Below are 21,697 nucleotides of genomic sequence, written 5' to 3' on the forward strand. Positions count from 1 at the left end.
CATCTCTTGGACTATTTTTGGGACAACATACAGCAACTAGTCATAGTGAGGAAGGTTTTATGAAGGGAATGGCTATGTACATGGTGATTGATGATTTGTCAGTGTCACCAATGTCAATGATCTCTGGTGTTGCTCTGCTGAACAAGTTTAATGTTAAGGGTTTTAGTGCACTTAAAGGGAAAATGGTTGAGTTTGGCATTGATAAGTTATGTTTAACTTACACTTATGCTAGTTTCTAATAACATGAAGATTAAGAATTTGTTATTAATAAACTGAGTCATGAGGTTAATGCATGTTTGTTATAAGGCAATATATCATGCAATTATTATTGGTTCTAGCCCTTAATAGTGTTTCTTTTGTGCCTTTTAGCAGGGTCTGGAATTGTTGAAGGCTTCTCTCCAGTCTAAAGCAGCTTTTACTAGTGTTTCCTTGCTAAGGATGAGATCAAGGATTGAGGTGTTGGTGTTTTGGTGGTACATTGGGCGTGATAAGGAGAGATTCTATCTTTAACTGGGTCTCCTCACTCAGTAGAAAGGATAAAGATCGTCAGAGGATTTAAGTGCATTTTGAGCCTCAATAGCACGTATAAGTGGTAGATAATTGCTGCCAAATCTTTGAAGGATATCACTAACAAGCGATTCTTCTATTACATGTGACCATACCTCATACAAGTGCTAACAGTATCAGCGCCTTTAATGAGATGCTTCAACTGTTTTCGAAGTTGAAGTACTTGAGTGCAAGACCCAAAAGAGAAAATGGTGGTTGGCTTGTTCTATGCCTCTTTTAGCGTTAGTGGAGCCGACGATTTGCGGTAGAAGGGGCTCAGACATGGAGCAAAATATCCTACTCAGTATAAGTTGGTCCTGTTGAAACCACTAAAAAAATCAGGATTAGGTCCGTTGTCATCCAAGGTTGGTCAAAATTCATTGGACATTAGAGCAAGATTATAGCCATTAAGCAGAAGAAGAAGTTGAGCTTTCCATTGCAAATACTTTGATGAAGTGAGTTTAACGGAGAGATGCTACGGGGTGACATGTGATGGATAGGGCAAAACCAATGTTGTCTTGTATTAACCGCCCTCTTTGAGCTCTTTGCCAATCGCCTTGCTTATACGCCATCAAGAATGCTCTCTCCCTACACATCCTCTTAGACTTTTTCAACGCTAAAAAAGGTTCACCAGCAGGGGTGGACGCAGGAATGGAGGGGTCAACATTTAAATATCAATTTATTTCACTATTATATATAGCATATTAAAAAAAGAGTCCTTTATGTCAAGAAAATTATCTATAATTGAATTTATAGTAACCTTTTTAGCAATTTTTTTAATATATATACAATAAACAGTAAAAAAGAACTTTATTGTCAATTGACAAATGTCATTTAATTCTAAATGATGCACACGTTTCTTTTGATCTAAAATTACACTAAGAATAAGTAATTATATTATATGATTATTAAACTTATTGTTCAAGAAATTGTGAGTCAAACACATCATTGAAAATATCATAAAATAGGTTTTAAAAGTTTAAGTGTGTATAAAGATATTTTTAAATTAATTATAGTTTTAAATAATAATTTATAATTACTATAATAAATAACAACTAAAAATTTTGACTCTATAGAAATAAAAGAAATAAATGCAAATTTTTATGCATAAAAAATAGATTTTTAAGTTTTAATATTTAATTATTTTCATAATTAGTGGTAAAATTAATTTTAAATATTAAATTTGATTATTCTCGTTAGAGACACTTACAAAATTAATCACTAAAATTAAAATTTTTAATAATTTAAATATAAAAATTATTAAAACTTTAATTTCTTTAAAGGAGAAGCTTAACATATAATTTTTTAAAAAAATTAGCGAAGGAGAGAGGGGGGGAGGTGGCGCGGTGGTTGGTGGTGTGGGGTAGGAGTGTGCAAACGGTCGGTTCGGTTCTGAATCGATAAAATCAAAAATCGAAAATTAAAAATTTTAAAAATCAAATCAAATCGATTGATAAGAGAAAATCGAACCGATAAATATTGGTTCGATTTTAAACTGATCAAACCGAAATTTATAAAATTTCATATTTTTAACATTAAATCTAAATAATAAAAACATAAAAACAAAAAAAATTAGAAATCAAAACTAAAAAATCTTAAGGTTTGGTTCGGTTTTCTTTGATTTCGGTTTGGTTCGATTCGGTTTGATTCAATTCGATTCGATTTTTTTTTTATTTCCTATATATATATTAATAATTTCGGTTCGGTTTAGTTTTTTTATTTTTTTTAAGAAAATAACTGAACCGAACCGATTAACCGAAATTATCAAAATTATAAATCGAACCGAACCAATTGAATTTTAAAACCGAACTGATTGAACTGAATTCAATCGGTTCAATTTGATTTTTCGGTTTAAACCGAAAATTGCTCTCCCCTAGTGTGGGGTGAGGCCAGGGCCCCTCTTATCATGCACCCACGTCCGCCCCTGTTCACCAGATAACCAATTTCACAGCTTTGGCCGCCATTATGTTCAAGCAACAAGATTTGCATCCTCGATTTCATTAACATCACTAATATTAAGGCAAGGAAGGCAATATTAAGACTGAGGGACAATGATGTCTACGAGTGGGTCTTGCTTCACCTGTAGATCTTGCTTGGAACGCGAATTAGGGAGAGCAAGTAGGGATGAGCATTTGGTTTAAATTGAATCGAACCAAATCAAATCATAAAAATCGAATTATAAATTTTAAAAATTGAATCGAAATAGATGAAAAATTAAATCGAACCGAATTGTTCTATTTCGATTCGATTCGATTCAAACAATCAATTTTTATTTTTAATTGATTTCTTAATTTAGACTTGATTTTCAAATTATTTGGTCTGATTTTAACATTGATTTGAACTTAATAACTATTAATCAATGAAATTAAACAATATATATATATATATATATATATATATACATATAATTCATAAATTTCCCATAAAAATAAATCAATTCAAAAATCAATAAAACTATTCCGTTCGGTTTAGTTTAATCGATTTTTTCTCTTCAAAACTAAACATAAGCAATAATTTCACATCATAACATAAAAAAGGTAATTTAGAGCACTCACACACCCAGTAATATCAATCATAATATATGGGAGCTGATTCCCTATACAGCTCTCTTAAATCTAACATGTGCCAGTGAAGAACTCAAGCCGGACTTTCGCTTAATAAACCAAATCGGGGTCCCAGCGAAGAACTCAAGCCGTGTCTACCCCGAGGGACCGGGTCCTAGCGAAGATCTCAAGCCGTGTCTACCCGTCCTATCCATAGTCAACACTACATCACACGCACGCCAACGCACACACACTGCTCCAAATTACGACAACAACATCCATGGCACTTTAACAGTTGTGAATGCAACATAAAACGTGCCTAGAGTTTAACTATATAGAGACATACATATAATTAATGTATGGGTATGCTTAAACATATAATAATATCGAAATTACAATTAAAATTAATATTTTACTTATAGACTTGACAGCGGTCACTGTGGCGGCTGGGCGGAGAAAGAAGGTTGTCCCGGCTCACCTGACAATTTCATTACAATCATTTAATAAATTTGACTCAATACAAACTAAGAAAATGACCAAATATGTCCTAAGTCGTGCCGAAAATCCGGCAGAGTCTCCCCTATACCTAGGACCTACCCAACCTGTAAAAGGGCTCAAAACGCACCTCTATATTCACAAATCATACACTCACAAAATCATACACTCACAACTCAATCACATCACACAGCCTCTCCTGGGCCCATCCAAACAGTCATCAATCATAATATGTAAATTTACAGTTTAGTCCTTATAATTGATCATTTTTTGCAAAAACTGCCCAAATAAGCTCTAAAAATTCTAAAACTTTGCCCCGCGGTCCCTAGCAATATTACTAGGCTATTACAAAAAGAATAATAATTTTCTGAGCTACCACGAATATTTTATGGATTTTTAATCCCATTTAAGTACAAGAAAATTACGAAAGTTCGGGTTTACCTATGCCGATTCCGACTCTGGAGACGCGCTTGGGACATCTGACAATGGTGGGGTAGCCAAAATTTTGATCCAATTAGGAGACCTTTTCGGTAGCCAGTCTGTCTGGCCGGAAATTCACAAACCCGGACAACTGTTGAATTTCCGTGAATTGAAGATACCTACACGAAGCCCACAACACGGGGGTTAGTATAAAATTTTTACGGAATTTTCTAAGTTCATTTAATGCTTGGAAAAATACTGCGAAGTTCCGTGGGACCCATCGAAAAACGGTGTCGGAAAATTTCGAAATTTATATTTCCGCGAAGCTCTCGACAAGTGGAGCACTTTGGTACTCTCGGTTTTCTCGTGGGGTTCATAGTTTGCGAGAAATCTAGCCCAAAAGTCAAAATGGGCTAAAAATTTCCGGACAAAAATTGGACAAACTGCTCGATGGATTTTGGTGTTCTTGGTGTCTATGGAAAGATCTCGAGGTGTAGATGGGTTTAGACACAAGACTCGGTCCGATTGGTGGTCGAAACGGCCAGAAATACGAAGCGTCGTGCCCGCGCAGGGGTGGCGTTTGCCTGCGTTTTCTGGCCGTTTGGAGCATTGGTCGGCCGTGGGGAGGTAGTGGGGCGGTGCGCGGGGAGGGGAGGATGGAGGAGAGAGAAAACGGGAGAGAAAGAGCGAGGGGTCGGGACGCGCGCGGGGAGGAAGAAAAAGGAAGAAGGAGCCGGTCCGATTCGATCAGTCCGATCCGGTTCGGTTTGATTCGGTCGGTTCGATTCAGGATATAAAATTTTAAATTTTTACTCTGTCTTGGGACCGAAAACGAGGCCCAAAAATTCCGAAAAAAATTCTAGAAAACTCAGAAAAATTTGTAGACTCCAAATATATTTTTAGTTTTGGCACGTGGTCTTTAAATTAATTTTTAAAAATTATCAAAGTTTTATATTTTCGGAAAATCAAACCTGATTTCAAAAATCTGAAAAATCTCAAATAATTACCTAAAATTTTAATAAAATTAAAACATCAATATTTGCCCAAAAATAATAAATTTAAAAATTAGGGGTGTTACATAAACCTACTTACAATTCATATATTTAATAAGTGAATCCTATCATATATGGTCTATTTTATATCCATGGTGTAGGTAAGAAATTCTCGGTGAACAAGCTTTGGTGACAAACTTCTCTCCTAAGCAATAAGTTTTGATTGATCTGAGTGTGTGCCATTGCAAATCCAAATAGGACACTGATGGACATCTTAAAAGTCGAAAAGTTTGCATAACAGTGCTTGTTTCTTCTTCTTCTTCTTCATTTTCAGCAACTTTCCAATGTTCGCTTTCATGTGAAGAGATCTTCATTTTTATTTTCTTATATTAATTTGTAGTATCCCATATGGGAGGGATACAAAAGTGGCTAAAGGGTTTAAATAATTCCTAATTTAACTATTAAAATAACTTAATTAAAATTTTGGACTGTTAATTTAGAATTCAAATTTATTTCAATTAATTAAATTTGGGTGTTACATAATATTAATCAATTGCTCATATAATTTTCTTTTTCAATTAAATTTAATTATTATAAATTATTTTAGTTGCTCAGACATCTGCATTTAACCTGTATAATACTTTTTAGCTAACCTGTTTTATTATGATATTGAAAATATATCATTCACTTGGTAATTTCGAGTCTCTACTCCCTAATCTCCTACTAAGAAAAAAAAAAATTTCCCCATATAATGACAAATGCCACGAATTAATGAGGAGTTAAGCATCAAGTTTCCAATTGAATTTTAGCTAAAAATAATATATTTTAAAATTGAGGTCATAGTTTAAATTTGAAGTAAATATAAAGATTTTTCCCTCTTTTCAAACAAAACTTTGTTCTTCACAAATCAAAAGATGGTTCACATATATTCTTTCCACAACATTTTTAATATCCTTAATTTCCATGACTTTTTTCATTTTTTAATTAAATATAATATTTTACAACTATATTATAAACTCAATATATATATAAACTCAATGCTAAGTATAATATTACAAAGGAAAAAAAATGACTGCCAACGTTTAACTTGAAAAAGAAATTTAAGGAATCATGATGAAAATAAAAAAGCTCTATATTATTTACGTCATATTTTTAAAAAAGTAATGCCAGAAATATTTAATTAAAAATTTATGATTAAATTATTATTTTTTTAATCATTGCATCTTACATACAATCATAACATTAATTAAAATTTTGCATTAACAATATAAAATATTTTTTATTAATAATATTGTATTATATAAATAAAATTAAAATTAATTTGTGCATCTTATGGTTGAAAAGGATGAAAAGAAGGAAGTTAAAAAAGACAAGAATGGCAATATCTTTAATAATAAAAAAGAAAAGAAAAGTGAGTGACAAAAAAGTTAGAAACAAAGCTAATGAGAAAAGACCAAATATAAGAGAAAGAGAAAGAGAGACAAAGGGAAGCAAAGTGAGTCCTGAGTCATCCGTCGTCCTTAGTTCCTTCCAGGCTAAGTTCTTGAAAATTAAGAAATTTTTTCATATATATATACTTGAAAATTTTACAATAAAGCTATATATACTCTAATTAAAATGTGAAATGATAAAATAATTTTTTAGGGTTTTTGAAAAATAAAAATAAAAATTTTCACTCATTTTTAATTTATCAATTTTAATATTCCTTTAATTTTAGCAATCGGGTTAATTGATTGCTAAGGTTAATCTTTTGATAATTAGAAATTTATAAATTTAGACAACAAATTTAAACTTCGTTAATTTATTTCATAAAAAATAATTTATATATGAAAAATATTTTATGTAAAAAATATTTTTAAAATAATATTTTTTATGAAAATATTTCAATGTTGATCGTTGAACTAATGGTATATATATATAAAAGTGTTATTATATTTTTTGTTTACTTATATTTTTAGTATATTAAATATTAAAAAATGCAAAAAAATATTTTTAAATAAAAAATATTTTTTGTGAAACATCGCAGCCTTAAGAACAATAATAGGAATGGTGATTAATTATTACGATTTAATGAAAAATATATATTTTTCAAAGAATTATGAATCCCACAAATTTAGAAAATGTATTTTTTAATATAATCAGCATTTTAAGTGAGCTAATTGGGATATCTGTGCTAATTGAAAGTAATGTTAAAGTTTATAATTAAATTGATAAAATTGAAAGATTAAATTATTAAAATTGAAAATTCATAAAAGGGTTTATATTTTTTTGAAAAAAAATTAAAGGTTCAGATTTTATTTATGATAAATATATTTTTTATTTAATTAAATAAATCATAAATAAATTAATATTTACATCGCCCTTTCTTCTCTAATAAATTTTTATTTAATAAAATCAATATATATATAATGGGATATATGTAATAACGTTACAAATGTTGTACATACATTACTTTCATTTACCTTCTATTGCCCACTTCTATATATATCACCTATGGCTTCATTCACAACTCAGTAAGTTTTTATAACTAGGAACTTGACGCGCCAAAGCACAGGTACATTCATCTCCTTCTGCCTTTTATGGTCAAATATATGTCTCTCCTCTCGATAATTAAATCATTCTCTTTCTTGGAAGCAAAAAATAATTAGATTAACTATATGTGTCTGTAAATACAGATATCGTGCTATATATCAATTAAGAATGGCTGCCGAGAACAAAGTAAGCTTGAAGCTATTGATTGACAAGAAAGCGAATAAACTCCTTAAATTGGCAAGGAAATGGCAAAAGCTGGCTGCAATCAAGCGAAAGAGAATTACATTGCCACATGCCATTGGAATTACTAATACTAGCAACTGCAGCACATCACCAGTGTCTGAAAAGGGCCATTTTGCTGTGTATTCAGCAGATAAAAAAGGTTTCCTTCTTCCATTAGAATATCTTAGAAATGAAATCATCAAACAGCTGTTCAACATGGCCGAAGAAGAATTTGGATTGCAAAACAAGGGGCCTCTCACACTGCCATGTGACACAGAGCATATGGGATATGCATTTGGTTTGATCAAACAGCAGGCTACTAGAGATGTTGAGAATGCTTTCTTGACATCCATAACTAGCCATTGTTTTTCACTGTCTTTCTGTCTGCAAGATCAAGTAACTAGCAACCAGCTGCCAATTTGCAGTTTTTGAAGAGTTATAATTAGATTTGTAAATAAGGCACACAATAGCTTATTTTCATACAATTTATCAAAAGTCTCAAAATGTTTTTCATGCTTATTTTTGTCCAATATGCATTAGGCCAATCAGTTGAAAATGCAAAATAACATGCTCATGCTCTACACTCGACATTACTAACAGTAATCCAAATTCTTAAAACCTCAAAAAAAATCTCCCATTAATTTATAAAATTTTCTCCTAAAGCTTGGAGACCTTGTGATTTGTGACCTTGTAGTGTCCTTGAACCAAAAGACAAAATGAGAATGCAAACAATATTTGTCACGACCCAACCTATGGGCCGGACCGGCACTAGGACCTGGGCCAGCTTAAAGCCCCCGAGGCCCGTAGTAAGCCTAACTATTCCTTAACCCAACTCTAAGGCCCATTTGGGCCCAATTTCAAGAAATCAACCGGACAGAGTCCGGCCATAAAATGGACCTTTCAACGGGGAGTTTTTGGCTCACCCGACCTGTAAACACAATATATATCAATTGGGGAGCTCAGCTCACCCTCCACATACACAAATCATCATAAAAATAAATGGGAGTCCATCAATCATGCATACCATAATAAGTTTACAGGTCCAAAGTAAAAATTTATATTACAGACCCAATTCAATAAATACTTCTAACACATGCGGAAATTCTAGAGTTAACAGGTTTATACAGACATTAATAAATGACCTGCGAGGGAGAAAAGCAGGTTAACCTCAAAAATATCCTCCTGTGGCCTAGAAAAATATTGAACAGAGTGAGCGTTCGACTCAGAGAGTAAAATATCAATTTTAACCATAATCTCTATAACTATCTAAAACTAATGCACCCTATAGAGTAAAATGCAACACCAGCAATAATTTCACATCATAACATCAAAAAGGTAATTTGGAGCACTCACACACCCTGTAACATCAATCATAATATATGGGAGCTGATCCCCTATACAGTCCTCTTAAATCTAACCTGGTGCCAGCGAAGAACTCAAGCTGGACTTTCACTTAATAAACCAAATCGGGGTCCTAGCGAAGAACTCAAGCCGTGACTACCCCCGAAGGATCGGGAAGAACTCAAGCCGTGACTACCCGTCCTATCCATAGTCCACACCACATCACACGCACGCCAACGCACGCACACTGCTCCAAATTACCACAACAACATCCATGACACTTTAACTGTTATGAATGCAACATAAATCGTGCCTAGAGTTTAACTACATAAATATATGCATATAAGTAATGCATGGGCATGCTTGAACATATAATAATATCGAAATTACAATTAAAAATAATATTTTACTCACAGACTTGACAATGGTCACTTAGGCGGCTGGGCGGAGGAAGAAGGCTGTCCCGGCTCACCTGACAATTTTATTACAATCATTTAATAAATTTGACTCAATACAAACAAAGAAAAAGATCAAATACGTCCTAAGTCGTGTCGAAAATCCGGTAGAGTCTCCCCTATACCTAGGACCTACCCATCCTGCAAAAGGGCTCAAAACACACTTCTATACTCACAATCCATATATCTACAACTCAATCACATCACACAGTCCCTCCTGGGCCCATCAAATCAGTCATCCATCACAATATGTAAAATTTTAATTTAGTCCTTATAATTGATCATTTTTGCAAAAACTGCCCAAACAAGCTCTAAAAATTCTAAAACTTTGCCCCGCGGTCCTTAGCAATATTGCTAGGCTATTGCAAAAAGAATCATAATTTTCTAAGCTACCACGAATATTTTATGAATTTTTAATCCTATTTAAGCACTAGAAAATTACGAAAAAGCAAGGTTCGGGTTTACCTTTGCCAATTCCGACTTCGAGGACGCGCTTGGGACATCTGACAATAGTGGGGTAGCCAAAACCTCGATCCAATTCGGAGACTTTTCCGGTAATGGGTCTGTCTGGCCGGAAATTCACAGACCCGGACAACTGTCGAATTTCCGCGAATTGAGGATACCTACACGAAGCCCACAACACAGGGGTTAGCACATAAATTTTTCAGAATTTTCTAAGCTCATTTAATGCTCGAAAAAACAATGCGAAGTTCCGTGAGACCCACCGAAAAACAGTGTCAGAAAAATTCGAAATTTATGTCGCCGCGAAACTCTCGACGAGTGGAGCGCTCTGGTACTCTCGGTTTTCTCGTGGGGTTCACGGTTTACGAGAAATCTAGCCCAAAAGTTGAAATGGGCTAAAAACTTCCCGGAACAAAAATCGAACAAACCGCTCGACAGATTTTTGTGTTCTTGGTGTCTATGGAAAGCTCTCGATGGGTAGATGAGTTTAGACATAAGACTCAGTCCGATTGGTGGCCGGATCGGCCAGATTTCGGCCGAGAAGATGAATGGCCGCGCGCGCGCTGCGCGTCGCTTCTGGAGCCGTTTTCCGGCGTTCCAGGCGGCGGCCGGCCATGAGGGAGGGCTGAGGTGGCGCGCCGGGGAGGTGGGGAGGCAGGGGAGGTGGCGGCGCGGCAAGGGGAGGAGGGAGGAGAGAGAAAAGAGAGAGAGAAGGGGAGGAGGTCGGACGCGCGCGAGGAAGGGAAAGAAGAAAAAGAAAAGGCCGGTCCGATTCGATCGGTCCGATCCGGTCGGTTCGATTCGGCCGGTTCGATTCAGGATACAAAATTTTGAATTTTTACTCTGCCTCGGGACCGAAAACGAGGTCTAAAAATTCGAAAAAATTTCAGAAAATTTAGAAAAATTCATAAACTCCAAATATATTTTTAGTTTTGCCACGTGGTCTTTAAATTAATTTTTAAAAATCATCAAAGTTTATATTTTAGGAAAATCGGACCCGATTTTGAAAATCCGAAAAATCTCAAATAATTTCTTAACATTTAAATAAAATTAAAATATCCATAATACTCATAAAATAATAAAATTTAAAATTTTGGGGTGTTACAATATTCATCTTCACTGTAGGAAACAAGTTGTTAAACATAAATAACTATGCTAACAACCCAAGGTATCTCCTCTAAATTAACTAACCACCTATTTCTACATTGAAAATAACAACAGCACAAGGAAAGCTACACGATATGGAATGTCCCAACTCCCAAACCTTTTCACTATATTTACTACCCACTGCTTTTCCATTTACTGATCAACTCAATATTGTCTTAAGATCTAAATCTCTTCTTCCAACATAGAACAAGAAGCATGATTAGCCCAAAGAAGCTCATCAAAATTGCAAGAAAGTGGCAAAGGAGAACTGCCATGAGGAGGAATAGAATTTCTTTTCCTAAGATCAGCACCAACAGAAACGCTAAATCTTCTAATACATCAACATCAACTACTACAGGAAATTTTGTTATCTACACCAGAGATCAAAAGCGATTTACTGTTCCTCTAGCATATCTCAACAATAACATCATGAAAGAGCTATTGAAGATGTCTGAAGAAGTGTATGGGCTATCAAGTGAAGGTCCTATCAAATTGCCATTTGATGCTGTGTTCATGGAGTATGTGGTTTCAATCATCAAAAAGGGTTTAGTTAAAGATATAGAGAAAGCTTTGCTTATGTCTATGGAAACCAGTTGCTGCTCAACATCTGTTGGTTTACATCAAGGACATACGAGTCAACAACTGCTCATTTTGCTTATTGAAGTAGTTCAATTTTGTAACTAATCCTTATTACAGTGTAATATATGTGCTAAATCATTCAGCAATTCATAATGGAAAATAGATTATGTCGAATGAAAAACATCAGTGGCTAAAATGATTATATGGGACTTCATGCAATGCAGCAACGTTGATGTAAAGACACTAGTGTCTGCTTGGAGAAAACTGTCAAAAGTATGATAGGAAACTCATTCAACATATTGAAGTATTGTTGGAGCTGATGAGATTTAGTAGGTAAAATATACGTGTACAAGTAAAGAAACAGCCATACCCAAGCATGGTGCAAGTATGGGCTATGTTAACTAAAGAAAGCATTCTTTCCATATTAAAGGAAGAGAGCGCTGCTGCTGGAAATAGTGAGTGTTGCTGCTGGAAATAGAGAGAGCATAGAGACTTTGAGAGAGCTGGAAAGAGAGTTTTAGAGAATTAAGAAAATGAGGAAGAAATGAAGAAAAAATCTTTAAATTTGTATATGTAAATCCCCTGTTTTACTAATGAATTTATGTTTTTTTTCTCTCCTATTGTTCTAGCATAAATCTGTTCTTTGTTTTTCTTCCTTCAAATCCAACTAGTATGCTATGCCTCTTCATAAACCTAGTTGAATTCCAGAAACTGATTCATCTCAATATGCCTTCAGTGTCTATATATTACTTCTATGTGTTTCATTTTAATGCGTCTACTTGTTCATTTACAAATTTACAAACCATTATTTTAGACATATCAATAGCAGACAAATGGCAGTGAGAAAAACAAATAAGAACCTAACAGAACAGCATTGAAAAGCTGATCAACAAAAATGCTGGTTTGAGTTAGTAAGGAATACAGCAACCAATGGTAGTGAGGGAGGTTTCGTGAAGGGCTTGGTTACATACATGGTGACTGATGATTTGTCAAATAAAATAATTTGTTCTTGCCGGTCTTTGAAGCATAAAGTTCCTCAAGTTTGTTCCACAATGTCCGGGCATGAGTCTTACTGCAAATATGATTGTACACATTATCTTTGACAAACCGTCGGATGAAGCTACATGCCTACTCATGCTCAAATACCCAATCCTCATCTGTTTTGTCTTTGGGTTTATTTGTAACAAACACTGCTAAATGCAATTTCATCACAAATAAGAGATCCTTCATCTTGTATCTCCATATATGTAGTAATTCACACCATTTATATTGACCATTTTATTTGTCTTTGCCTCCATTTCTGTAGCACTTGAGGTAGGAATCAATACAACTTATTGGGGAAAATACCTCAAATTAAATAACAAAAAATAAATACTATAGTAATAATAAATAAAATCGCACACAAAAATTTAATGTGGTTCACTCTTAATTTTGGGCTACGTCCATGAGTTAAACTCCAAATAAAACCTGTAAAAAGAGTACAAATGTGATCTACAAAAAATAATGATACTCAAAAGTGTTTTCCCAAAAAACTCACAAAATTTTCTTCACCATTTTCGTCACTCCTCCTTTAGAAAATAATTTCTAAATTTACAATACTGGCTCTCAATTTTTCACCATCTTGTAACACTCACTTTAGTTTTAGAACAACTCTCCCACACAATTTTAAAATAGTTGCACTGTGCCTAGCGGTGATTAAATTATCTCCTCATTGGATAACTGGACATGAATCAATATTCTTAAGACTTAAGAATTGGTTCCTTTGGTACTAAGCATTTACAGCTTGGTACCAGCACACATATTTTTTGAATTTTAAACCTTTTTTTTTAATAGTCCATCAAAATGTAACTGCCACCCTCCATGTTTGAGGGAACCACATGCAACATATATCACCTCTGGCTTCTTTCGTGAACTTTTAACCGGAACTTGACAAACCAAAGCACCAGGTACATTCATCGCGTTCTGCGTTTTATATTCGGAAAAAATGATTAGATTAATCAATTATGTGTTTAAATGCAGATATCAGCTTCATATCAAGAATGGCTACCAAAAACAAAGTAAGGTTGAAGCTATTGATCGACAAGAAGGCGAACAAAGTCCTTTTCGCAGAAGCTGGAAAAGATTTTGTAGATTTCCTCTTCACCCTTCTCTCTTTGCCTGTAGGTACTGTGATTAGGCTGCTTAAAAAACCAGCAATGGTTGGCTGTATAGGAAATCTTTACGAGAGCCTTGAAAACCTTAACGAAGCTTATATACAGCCAAATCAAAGCAAGGACTCTCTTCTAAAACCCACTGTGCCATTAACCCAGCTCGCACATGTGCCTCTCTTGCTGCCTGACACTCGCCCTCTAAAACCTGAGGCAGGACGAAAGTTGTATGGTTGTTCTAATTATAGTAACCACCGGTGCGTTACCGATCAGAGAGGTTCTCGTTGTAGTAACTGCGGTTGTTCAATGACTTATGAACTGCCGTTTATTGGCACCAATCCAAATAATACATCAGCTAGTGATACAGCAACTAGTAATAGTGAGGGAGGTTTGGTGAAGGGCCTGGTTACATACATGGTGACTGATGATTTGTCAGTGTCACCATTGTCAATGGTCTCTGGTGTTGCTCTGCTGAACAAGTTTAGTGTTAAGGGTTTTAGCGCACTTAATGAGAAGATGGTTGAGTTTGGTATTGATGAGGTATGTTTAACTTCAACTCATTACCTTTAGGAATTTTTTATTTTTTATTTTTTTGTAGTCGATAAGGAAAATTATGCTTTTAATCGTTGAATCAAGCTAAGCTAAATGGCAATATAGCATACAATTAATATTGGTTTTAGCCCTTAATTTTTTTTATCTTTAGCAGGGTCTGGAATTGTTGAAGGCTTCTCTCCAGTCAAAAGCAGCTCTTACTAGTGTCTTCCTAGCTAAGGATGAGATCAAGGATGCTGCATCACCAAATTGAAACTATGTTGGAATATGATCTTTCCTGGTTTTGAGGGAGTTGATAATTAGTTATTTACCGTTGTCGATTGCCCTGCCGTACTTTATATATAATTAAGAGTAAATTGATCTTGTTTTTGCACCATCTTGGTTGGTAGTTGTTGAAGTTTCAATTAACATTTTCATGAATCTTACAACTGCTAATTAAATATTTTCTTTTTGCTATTTCCATGTGCACTGAGATTAAATTCCTTGTTTGAGCACCAAGAAATGGTTGAATCAGTGGTGTGGAATTGAACCTCAGGCGGATTTTACCTAGATCAGGGGGTTCGAATCCTGGAATTGTCATTGTTGGGAAGGTTTTACCAAAATACTACCCAGGCTCGACACTTTTTAGTGATTAATTAAACACCCTTATAAGTAAATGGCCAAAGCCAGCTGCAATCAAGTGAAAGAGAATTACATTAACTCCGTTTTACTCTGTTTTGAAATTTCTATTTGTTCCATGTATGTACAGTTGAACACTTCACATTATATATATAACATTGCAATCCCACCTCCACTTGATCATCCATTAGAATTTGGATGGCAACTAAAATTATGTGCACTGTGATCCAATTCTTGTATTTTAGGAATTGCTTATTCAAAAAATTGATCCAGGAAGCCATTCAGCAAATGATCTGAGAGGGGAGAGGAAAGGAAATAGAAAGGATAGAGGGGAGGTTGAGAAAGTAGGCAAAATTTTTGAAAAATATTAGCATAAAACATTGTCATTTGTTCAAGTTAATCCTAGTTTAGGCATTAATAGAGTTCCATCAAGCCAACTCAACAAATGCCTGATTAACACAGTAAGAAGTTGAATTTAAATTTGGCTAAAATGAGAATTACATCTTTTATTTCGTTAAAATGAAGATCCTTGTATTAAAACAAGCTTATCTCATAAATTGTGCTGGATCTGAGTGTGTATCCATTGCAATAACTTAGGTGTCTATGCTTGTTTCTTCTTCTTCTTCATTTTCAGCCACTTTTCAATGTTTTCTTTCATGTGAAGGTCTTCAATTTTTTTTTTAACATAATTTTTTTCTAATGTGTACACTATCCCAATAATTTATTTTAATGTGTAGACCATCCCAATCAGTGGGATACAAAAGTAGCTAAAGGATTTAAATAATCCTTAATTCAATTATTAAAATAATTTAATTATTTAAAATCTCTAATTAATTTAGAGCCTACAATTAGTTAGGTCAATTGAATTTGTATTGTTATATAATGTCTAAATCAAATCACAATTACTTGATCATATAATTTTTATCTTTGTATTATTATAATTTTCAATCAATTGCAAATGATCATGAAATGCATAAATATAAGCAACTCAAACAATTTATAATAATTAAATTTAGTTGAAAAATAAATATTATATGAGCAGTTAATTGTGAATTGATTGATATTTTGTCAATGCTAAGTATAATATTATAAAAGAAAAAAAAATAGAGAATTGTTTAAAAAACTATAACTTTATATATCATTTATCTCATATGTCACAACCCAACCTATTGGACGGAACGGCACTAGGACTTGGGCCAGCCTAAGGCCCCCGAGGCCCATAGTAAGACTAACTATTCCTTAACCCAACTCTAAGGCCCATTTGGGCCCAATTTCAAGAATTCAACCAGACAGAGTCCTGCCATAAAATGGACATTTCAACGGGAAGTTTTTGACTCACCCGACCTGTAAACACAATATATAATCAATTGGGGAGCTCAGCTCACCCTCCATATACTCAATATGTCATAAAAATAAATGGGAGCTCCGCTCCCTCATCTAATCCAATAAACATGCATATAATAATATCGAAATTACAATTAAAATTAATATTTTACTCACAGACTTGACAGCAGTCACTGTGGCGGGTGGGCTGAGGAAGAAGGCTGTCCCGGCTTACCTGACAATTTTATTACAATCATTTAATAAATTTGACTCAATACACTAAGAAAAAGACCAAAGACGTCCTAAGTCGTGCTGAAAATCCAGCAGAGTCTCCCCTATACCTAGGACCTACCCAACCTGCAAATGGGTTTAAAACACACTTCTATATCCACTAACCATACACCCACAACTCAATCACATCACACAGCTCCGCCTGGGCCCATCCAAACTGTCATCAATCACAATATATAAATTTACAGTTTAGTCCTTATAATTGATCCTTTTTGCAAAAACTACCCAAATAAACTCTAAAAATTCTAAAACTTTGCCCCGCGGACCTTAGCAATATTACTAGGCTAATGCAAAAAGAATCATAACTTTCTGAGCTACCACGAATATTTTATGGATTTTTAATCCCATTTAAGCACTAGAAAATTATGAAAAAGCAAGATTCGGGTTTACCTATGCCGATTCCGACTCTGGGACGTGCTCGGGACGTCTGACAACGGTGGGGTAGCTAAAATCTCGATCTGATTCTAAGACTTTTTCGATAACCGGTCTGTGTGGCCGGAATTTCATAGACCCGGACAACTGTCGAATTTTCCGCGAATTGAAGATACCTACACGAAGCCCATAATACGGGGGTTAGTACATAAATTTTACGGAATTTTCTAAGCTCATTTAATACTTGAAAAAATACTATGAAGTTTCGTGGGATCCATTAAAAAACGGTGTCGGAAAATTTTGAAATTTATATTGCCGCGAAGCTCTCGAAGAGTGGAGCGCTCTGGTATTCTCGATTTTCTCTTGGGGTTCACGGTTTGCGAGAAATCTAGCCCAAAATTCAAAATGGGCTAAAACTTTCCGAACAAAAATTGGACAAACCGCTTGATGGATTTTGGTGTTCTTGGTGTCTATGGAAAACTCTCGAGGTGTAGATGGTGTTTGACACAAGACCCGACCCAATCGGTGGCCAGATCGGCCAGATTTCGATCGGAAAGCCGAAACAGCGCACTACGCATTGCCCGGCTTCGAGGGTGGAGGCTGGGGTGGCGCGCCGGCAAGGTGGGGAGGGCTGGGTGGCGGCGGCGCGGCTTGGGGAGGAGGGAGGAGAGAGAAAACGGGAGAGAGAGGAAGGATGGTCGGGACGCGCGGGGAAGATAAGAAGAAGAAAAGAAAGGCCGGTCCGATTTGATCGGTCCGGTCCGGTTCGATTTGACCAGTCCGATTCAGGATACAAAATTTTGAATTTTTACTTTGTCTTGGGACCGAAAACGAGGTCCAAAAATTTCGAAAAATTTTAAATAATTTCCTAAAATTCAAATAAAATAAAATATCAATATTTACCCAAAAATAATAAATTTAAAAATTAGGGGTGTTACATCATTTTTTTGTAAGAATGCCAAAAATATATAATTACAATTTTATGATTAAGACTCCATTTATTTTGTTTGTGAAAAATAATTTGTATATGAAAATATTTTTTGTAAAAAATATTTATTAAAAAAACAATTTTTTATGAAAATATTTTTTATTATTTAGCTGTAGTATTAAATTAATGGTATGTATTTATATCATGTATATATAAGTGTTTTTACATTTTATAAGATTATCAAAGTCTATAAAATAGAAAATAATTATCTCTTTTAAAAAGAGAAAGTCATTTTTTAACTTGGCTTTTTTTATATTAGGCATTGCATTGACTATTATTTTAGTGTTTTAAAATATGAAAAATATTTTTTAAAAATAAATTATTATTTTTTCATCATTGAACTTTATATCATAACATTAAAAAGTTGCATTAACATTATAAAATATAATATTTAAATATGTTTTTATTTATATTATATTAAATAAATAAAATTAAAATTAATTTTTACATCTCATGGATTGATGTCTAGTTGCAAAGAATGAAAAGAAAGGAGTTTAAAAGACAAGAATTACATTTTTTTTTATATAAAAGATAGAAAAGAAAACAGAGGAAGAAGAAGGGAAAAGAGAAAGAAAGTTAGTTATGTGTAACCAAGTCATCAGTCATCCTTACTTCCAATCTAAGTTCTTGAAAATTAAGAATTTTTTTTTTCAATTTTATAGATTTAATTTATAAATTTAACAATTTTTTATTTAAAAAAAATTATTATTTAATTCTTAAATTTTACTATTAATCACAATTTAATTCCTGTATATATTTTGTAAAATTAAACAATTTAGTCCCTAATTACTTTTTCTTCTGTTAAAATTCAAGGTCACTCTATATTAATTTGTAACCTAATTGCCGTTAGTTTAGGCAAAAAGACTATTGTACCCTTTGTTAAGTTAAAATTAATTATTAAAATAATTAATCAAAATTTATTCCTCACCGTTAGCATAATTTTTTTTTTGGTCTCTAAAAAATTATAACCCTATAAGCTGCTCTTACCTTTGGTATTTGGAAAACACATTTAAGACTAATATATATATATATATATATATATATATATATATATATATATATATATATATATATATATATATATATATATATATATATATATATTATAGAGATTTTGAATCCCAAAAATTTAATTTAATCATTATATCAATTTTACTAATTTGGATCACATTAATTGTCAATTGAACTGATTTTTAAAATTAAAAGTAATTAATATTAAAATTTGTGAATTAAATTGATAAAATGATAAATAAATGAATATTCACACCTCCCTTCACCCTCTGGCATACCAAAACTGTATATATTATAGAACACCTCTGGCTTCATTCACAATTCAGTGTGAATTTTTAACTAGAACTAGACGAGCCAAAGCAGCAGGCACCCGGCCGGTACATTAATTCATCTCGTTCTGCTGTTTATGTTCATATATATGTCTCTCCATCTCGATCTCTGCGTGTGTGTGTTTTTTTCTTTTCTGAATTCTGAAAACAAAATAATTAGATTTATTATAAATGTAGATATGAGCAATGCATTATCAAGAATAGATACCAAGAAGAAAGTGAACTTGAAGCTATTGATCGACAAGAAGACGAACAAAGTCCTTTTTGCAGAAGCCGAAAAAGACTTTGTGGATTTCCTCTTCATCCTCCTTTCTTTGCCTGTAGGAACTGTAATTAGGCTGCTAAAAAAACCAGAAATGGTTGGCTGACATGACACTTATCACATACAACCTAAGGCAGGAAGAATAGTTTATGGTTGTTTAAATTATCACCACCGGTGTGTTACTGCTCGGAGAGGTGCACCTTGTAGTAAATGCAGTGCTTCAACAACTTATGAACTGCCATTTATTGTCACCAATAATAATAATACATCTGCTAGTAATACAATGTTGACCCGTCTAGCTCAAAATGAGCATTGATTTTGATGATAACAAAACTCAACTAAAATCTATTTAACTCAATTCCAAGTGATGTGTAGATTCTTTCTCTTATTCATGAAGAATATTTGAAGTTGCATCTAAGGAGGAAGGGCACTCAAAGGCATCCCAAGATGAATTTAAGTTGAGAAAGAACAAGATTATAAAACCTAAGACTCAAGTTGAAGGTATGAAAGTCATAGATTTATGAATTGGGCCTCAGGATTTGTGTAAAAAGAATAGATGAAAGTTTTAGTCAATTGGAGCTCAAATTGATTTTTCTTTCAATTACTTTATAAAATTCTCTCATCATGACCTTGGATATTTCTATTGGAATATATAATTCTCTTAAGGTCTAAATCAGATTTTTAAAAATTAATTTTTTTTTTATATTTGAAACGGGTATTTGGTAAATTAGTTTGCTAACTTGTTTGCTAAAATATTAGTTTGCTAATATTTTTGCTAAAATTATAGTTTGCTAACTAGTTGATTAAATTTCAACAACTATCCCTAAACTTATGTAGTTGTAACACTATAGTCCTTTAATTTTAAAATGTAACATAAAATCCCCTGAACTTTCAAATTTTGTACAGTAAAATCCCTCTGATTTTTAATTACTGATTTTTTAGTTAGAAACTGATGTGAATAGCTCATGCATGATACTTAGTCAACATTTCTCTCTCCTCTCTTATGTAAAGTGTAAAATTATTCTCTTTATGCATGAAAAATTATTCTGTCTATAGAGAGAAAAATGATTCAATTTACACATAACTTGAGAGAGAAAAGAGAAATACTGACTAATCTCCATACTAGAACTATCCACGTCATCGTCTAACTGAAAAACTGGTAATTGGAGGTTTGAGGGATTTTACTGTGCAAAATTTAAAAGTTGATGGAGTTTTATGTTACATTTTTAAGTTGAGAGACTGTAATGTTACAACTAGATAAGTTCAGGGACAGTTGTCAAAATTTATCCCTAACCAGTTTGCTACTATTGCCAAAATTTCATTAGTTTGCTAAATGATTAGAGTTATTCTACTTCGTGCAAAAAGACAAAATAGCGGCTAATTTGCCTAGAACAGTGTGTGTAATGTTCCAAAAAGGTTTAAAACAGTCTAAAATAATTTGGAACTATAAATACACTTTTTTTTACTTCATTTTACACTTAATGAAATCCTATAATTGCTCTCCAATCTTGATATTTTCATTTATTGCTTTCATTCAAGAGCTTTAAAGTGTTTAAGCTACCATTGGCAAATCAACTCATCTTTTCTTTATAGTTTGATTTGTATTGAGTGAGAGTGAGTGTTAAAACATTAAATTGTATTTAAGAGAGGTTGTACAAGCACCTATTAAAGCTTGTGAGTGTGAGTGCTTGAGATAGCACTTGTTAAGGTTTCAAGCTACCTTTATAAAGGCTTGGTGTTGAAGAATTTGTAAAGGACTTTTGGTCTCTTACCTTTAAAAGAGTAAATAGTGGAGTGAATGCTCAAAGAAAGTTATTTGAGAGAATGAATGTAGGTTAGTTAAGCCAAACCACTATAAAAATTATTGTGTTTGATTTTTCTAACTTTAATCTTTTTACTTTTGTATAATTTATTATCCATGCATGATATTGGATGTTGAGAGACATTGACGATAAATTGAATTGATATATTTGAGATATATTGATTATGTTGACAAATTAATTGAATATTTTGTGATACATGTTGTGTTGAAAATTGCTATAAATATTGATTGAGACTTGAATTGTAATTT

The 21,697-nt window shown here is 33.3% G+C and overlaps 3 protein-coding genes across 3 annotated transcripts in view; all 3 read left to right on the forward strand.

Moving 5' to 3' along the window:
* Nucleotides 1–116: 116 nt before the first annotated feature.
* LOC131172545 (auxin-responsive protein SAUR68-like) lies at nucleotides 117–8,182 on the forward strand. Its single transcript, XM_058133534.1, has 2 exons — nucleotides 117–126; nucleotides 7,746–8,182. The coding sequence occupies exons 1-2, from the start codon at nucleotides 117–119 to the stop codon at nucleotides 8,180–8,182; spliced, it is 447 nt and encodes a 148-aa protein (XP_057989517.1).
* The window catches only part of LOC110660228 (uncharacterized), a 21,183-nt gene continuing 6,997 nt past the window's right edge, over nucleotides 7,512–21,697 (forward strand). Inside the window, exon 1 of the mRNA XM_058133533.1 lies at nucleotides 7,512–7,550. The gene's annotated coding sequence lies outside the window, so the exon portion shown is untranslated. The remainder of the gene's footprint in view (nucleotides 7,551–21,697) is intronic.
* LOC131172544 (uncharacterized) lies at nucleotides 13,491–14,888 on the forward strand. The gene is made up of 3 exons (XM_058133532.1): nucleotides 13,491–13,679; nucleotides 13,753–14,420; nucleotides 14,587–14,888. The coding sequence occupies exons 2-3, from the start codon at nucleotides 13,773–13,775 to the stop codon at nucleotides 14,683–14,685; spliced, it is 747 nt and encodes a 248-aa protein (XP_057989515.1). The 5' UTR covers nucleotides 13,491–13,679; nucleotides 13,753–13,772; the 3' UTR covers nucleotides 14,686–14,888.

Source organism: Hevea brasiliensis, chromosome 14, assembly GCF_030052815.1.
Source record: "Hevea brasiliensis isolate MT/VB/25A 57/8 chromosome 14, ASM3005281v1, whole genome shotgun sequence".
Classification (NCBI taxonomy): Eukaryota; Viridiplantae; Streptophyta; class Magnoliopsida; order Malpighiales; family Euphorbiaceae; genus Hevea; species Hevea brasiliensis.

Excerpts from the sequence above, each read along its gene's own strand:
- LOC131172544 (XM_058133532.1), top strand. The coding sequence starts at position 13,773 with ATGGCTACCAAAAACAAAGTAAGGTTGAAGCTATTGATCGACAAGAAG. Across the intron at positions 14,421-14,586 it reads TTGAGTTTGGTATTGATGAG|GGTCTGGAATTGTTGAAGGC; the intron begins GTATGTTTAACT and ends TATCTTTAGCAG.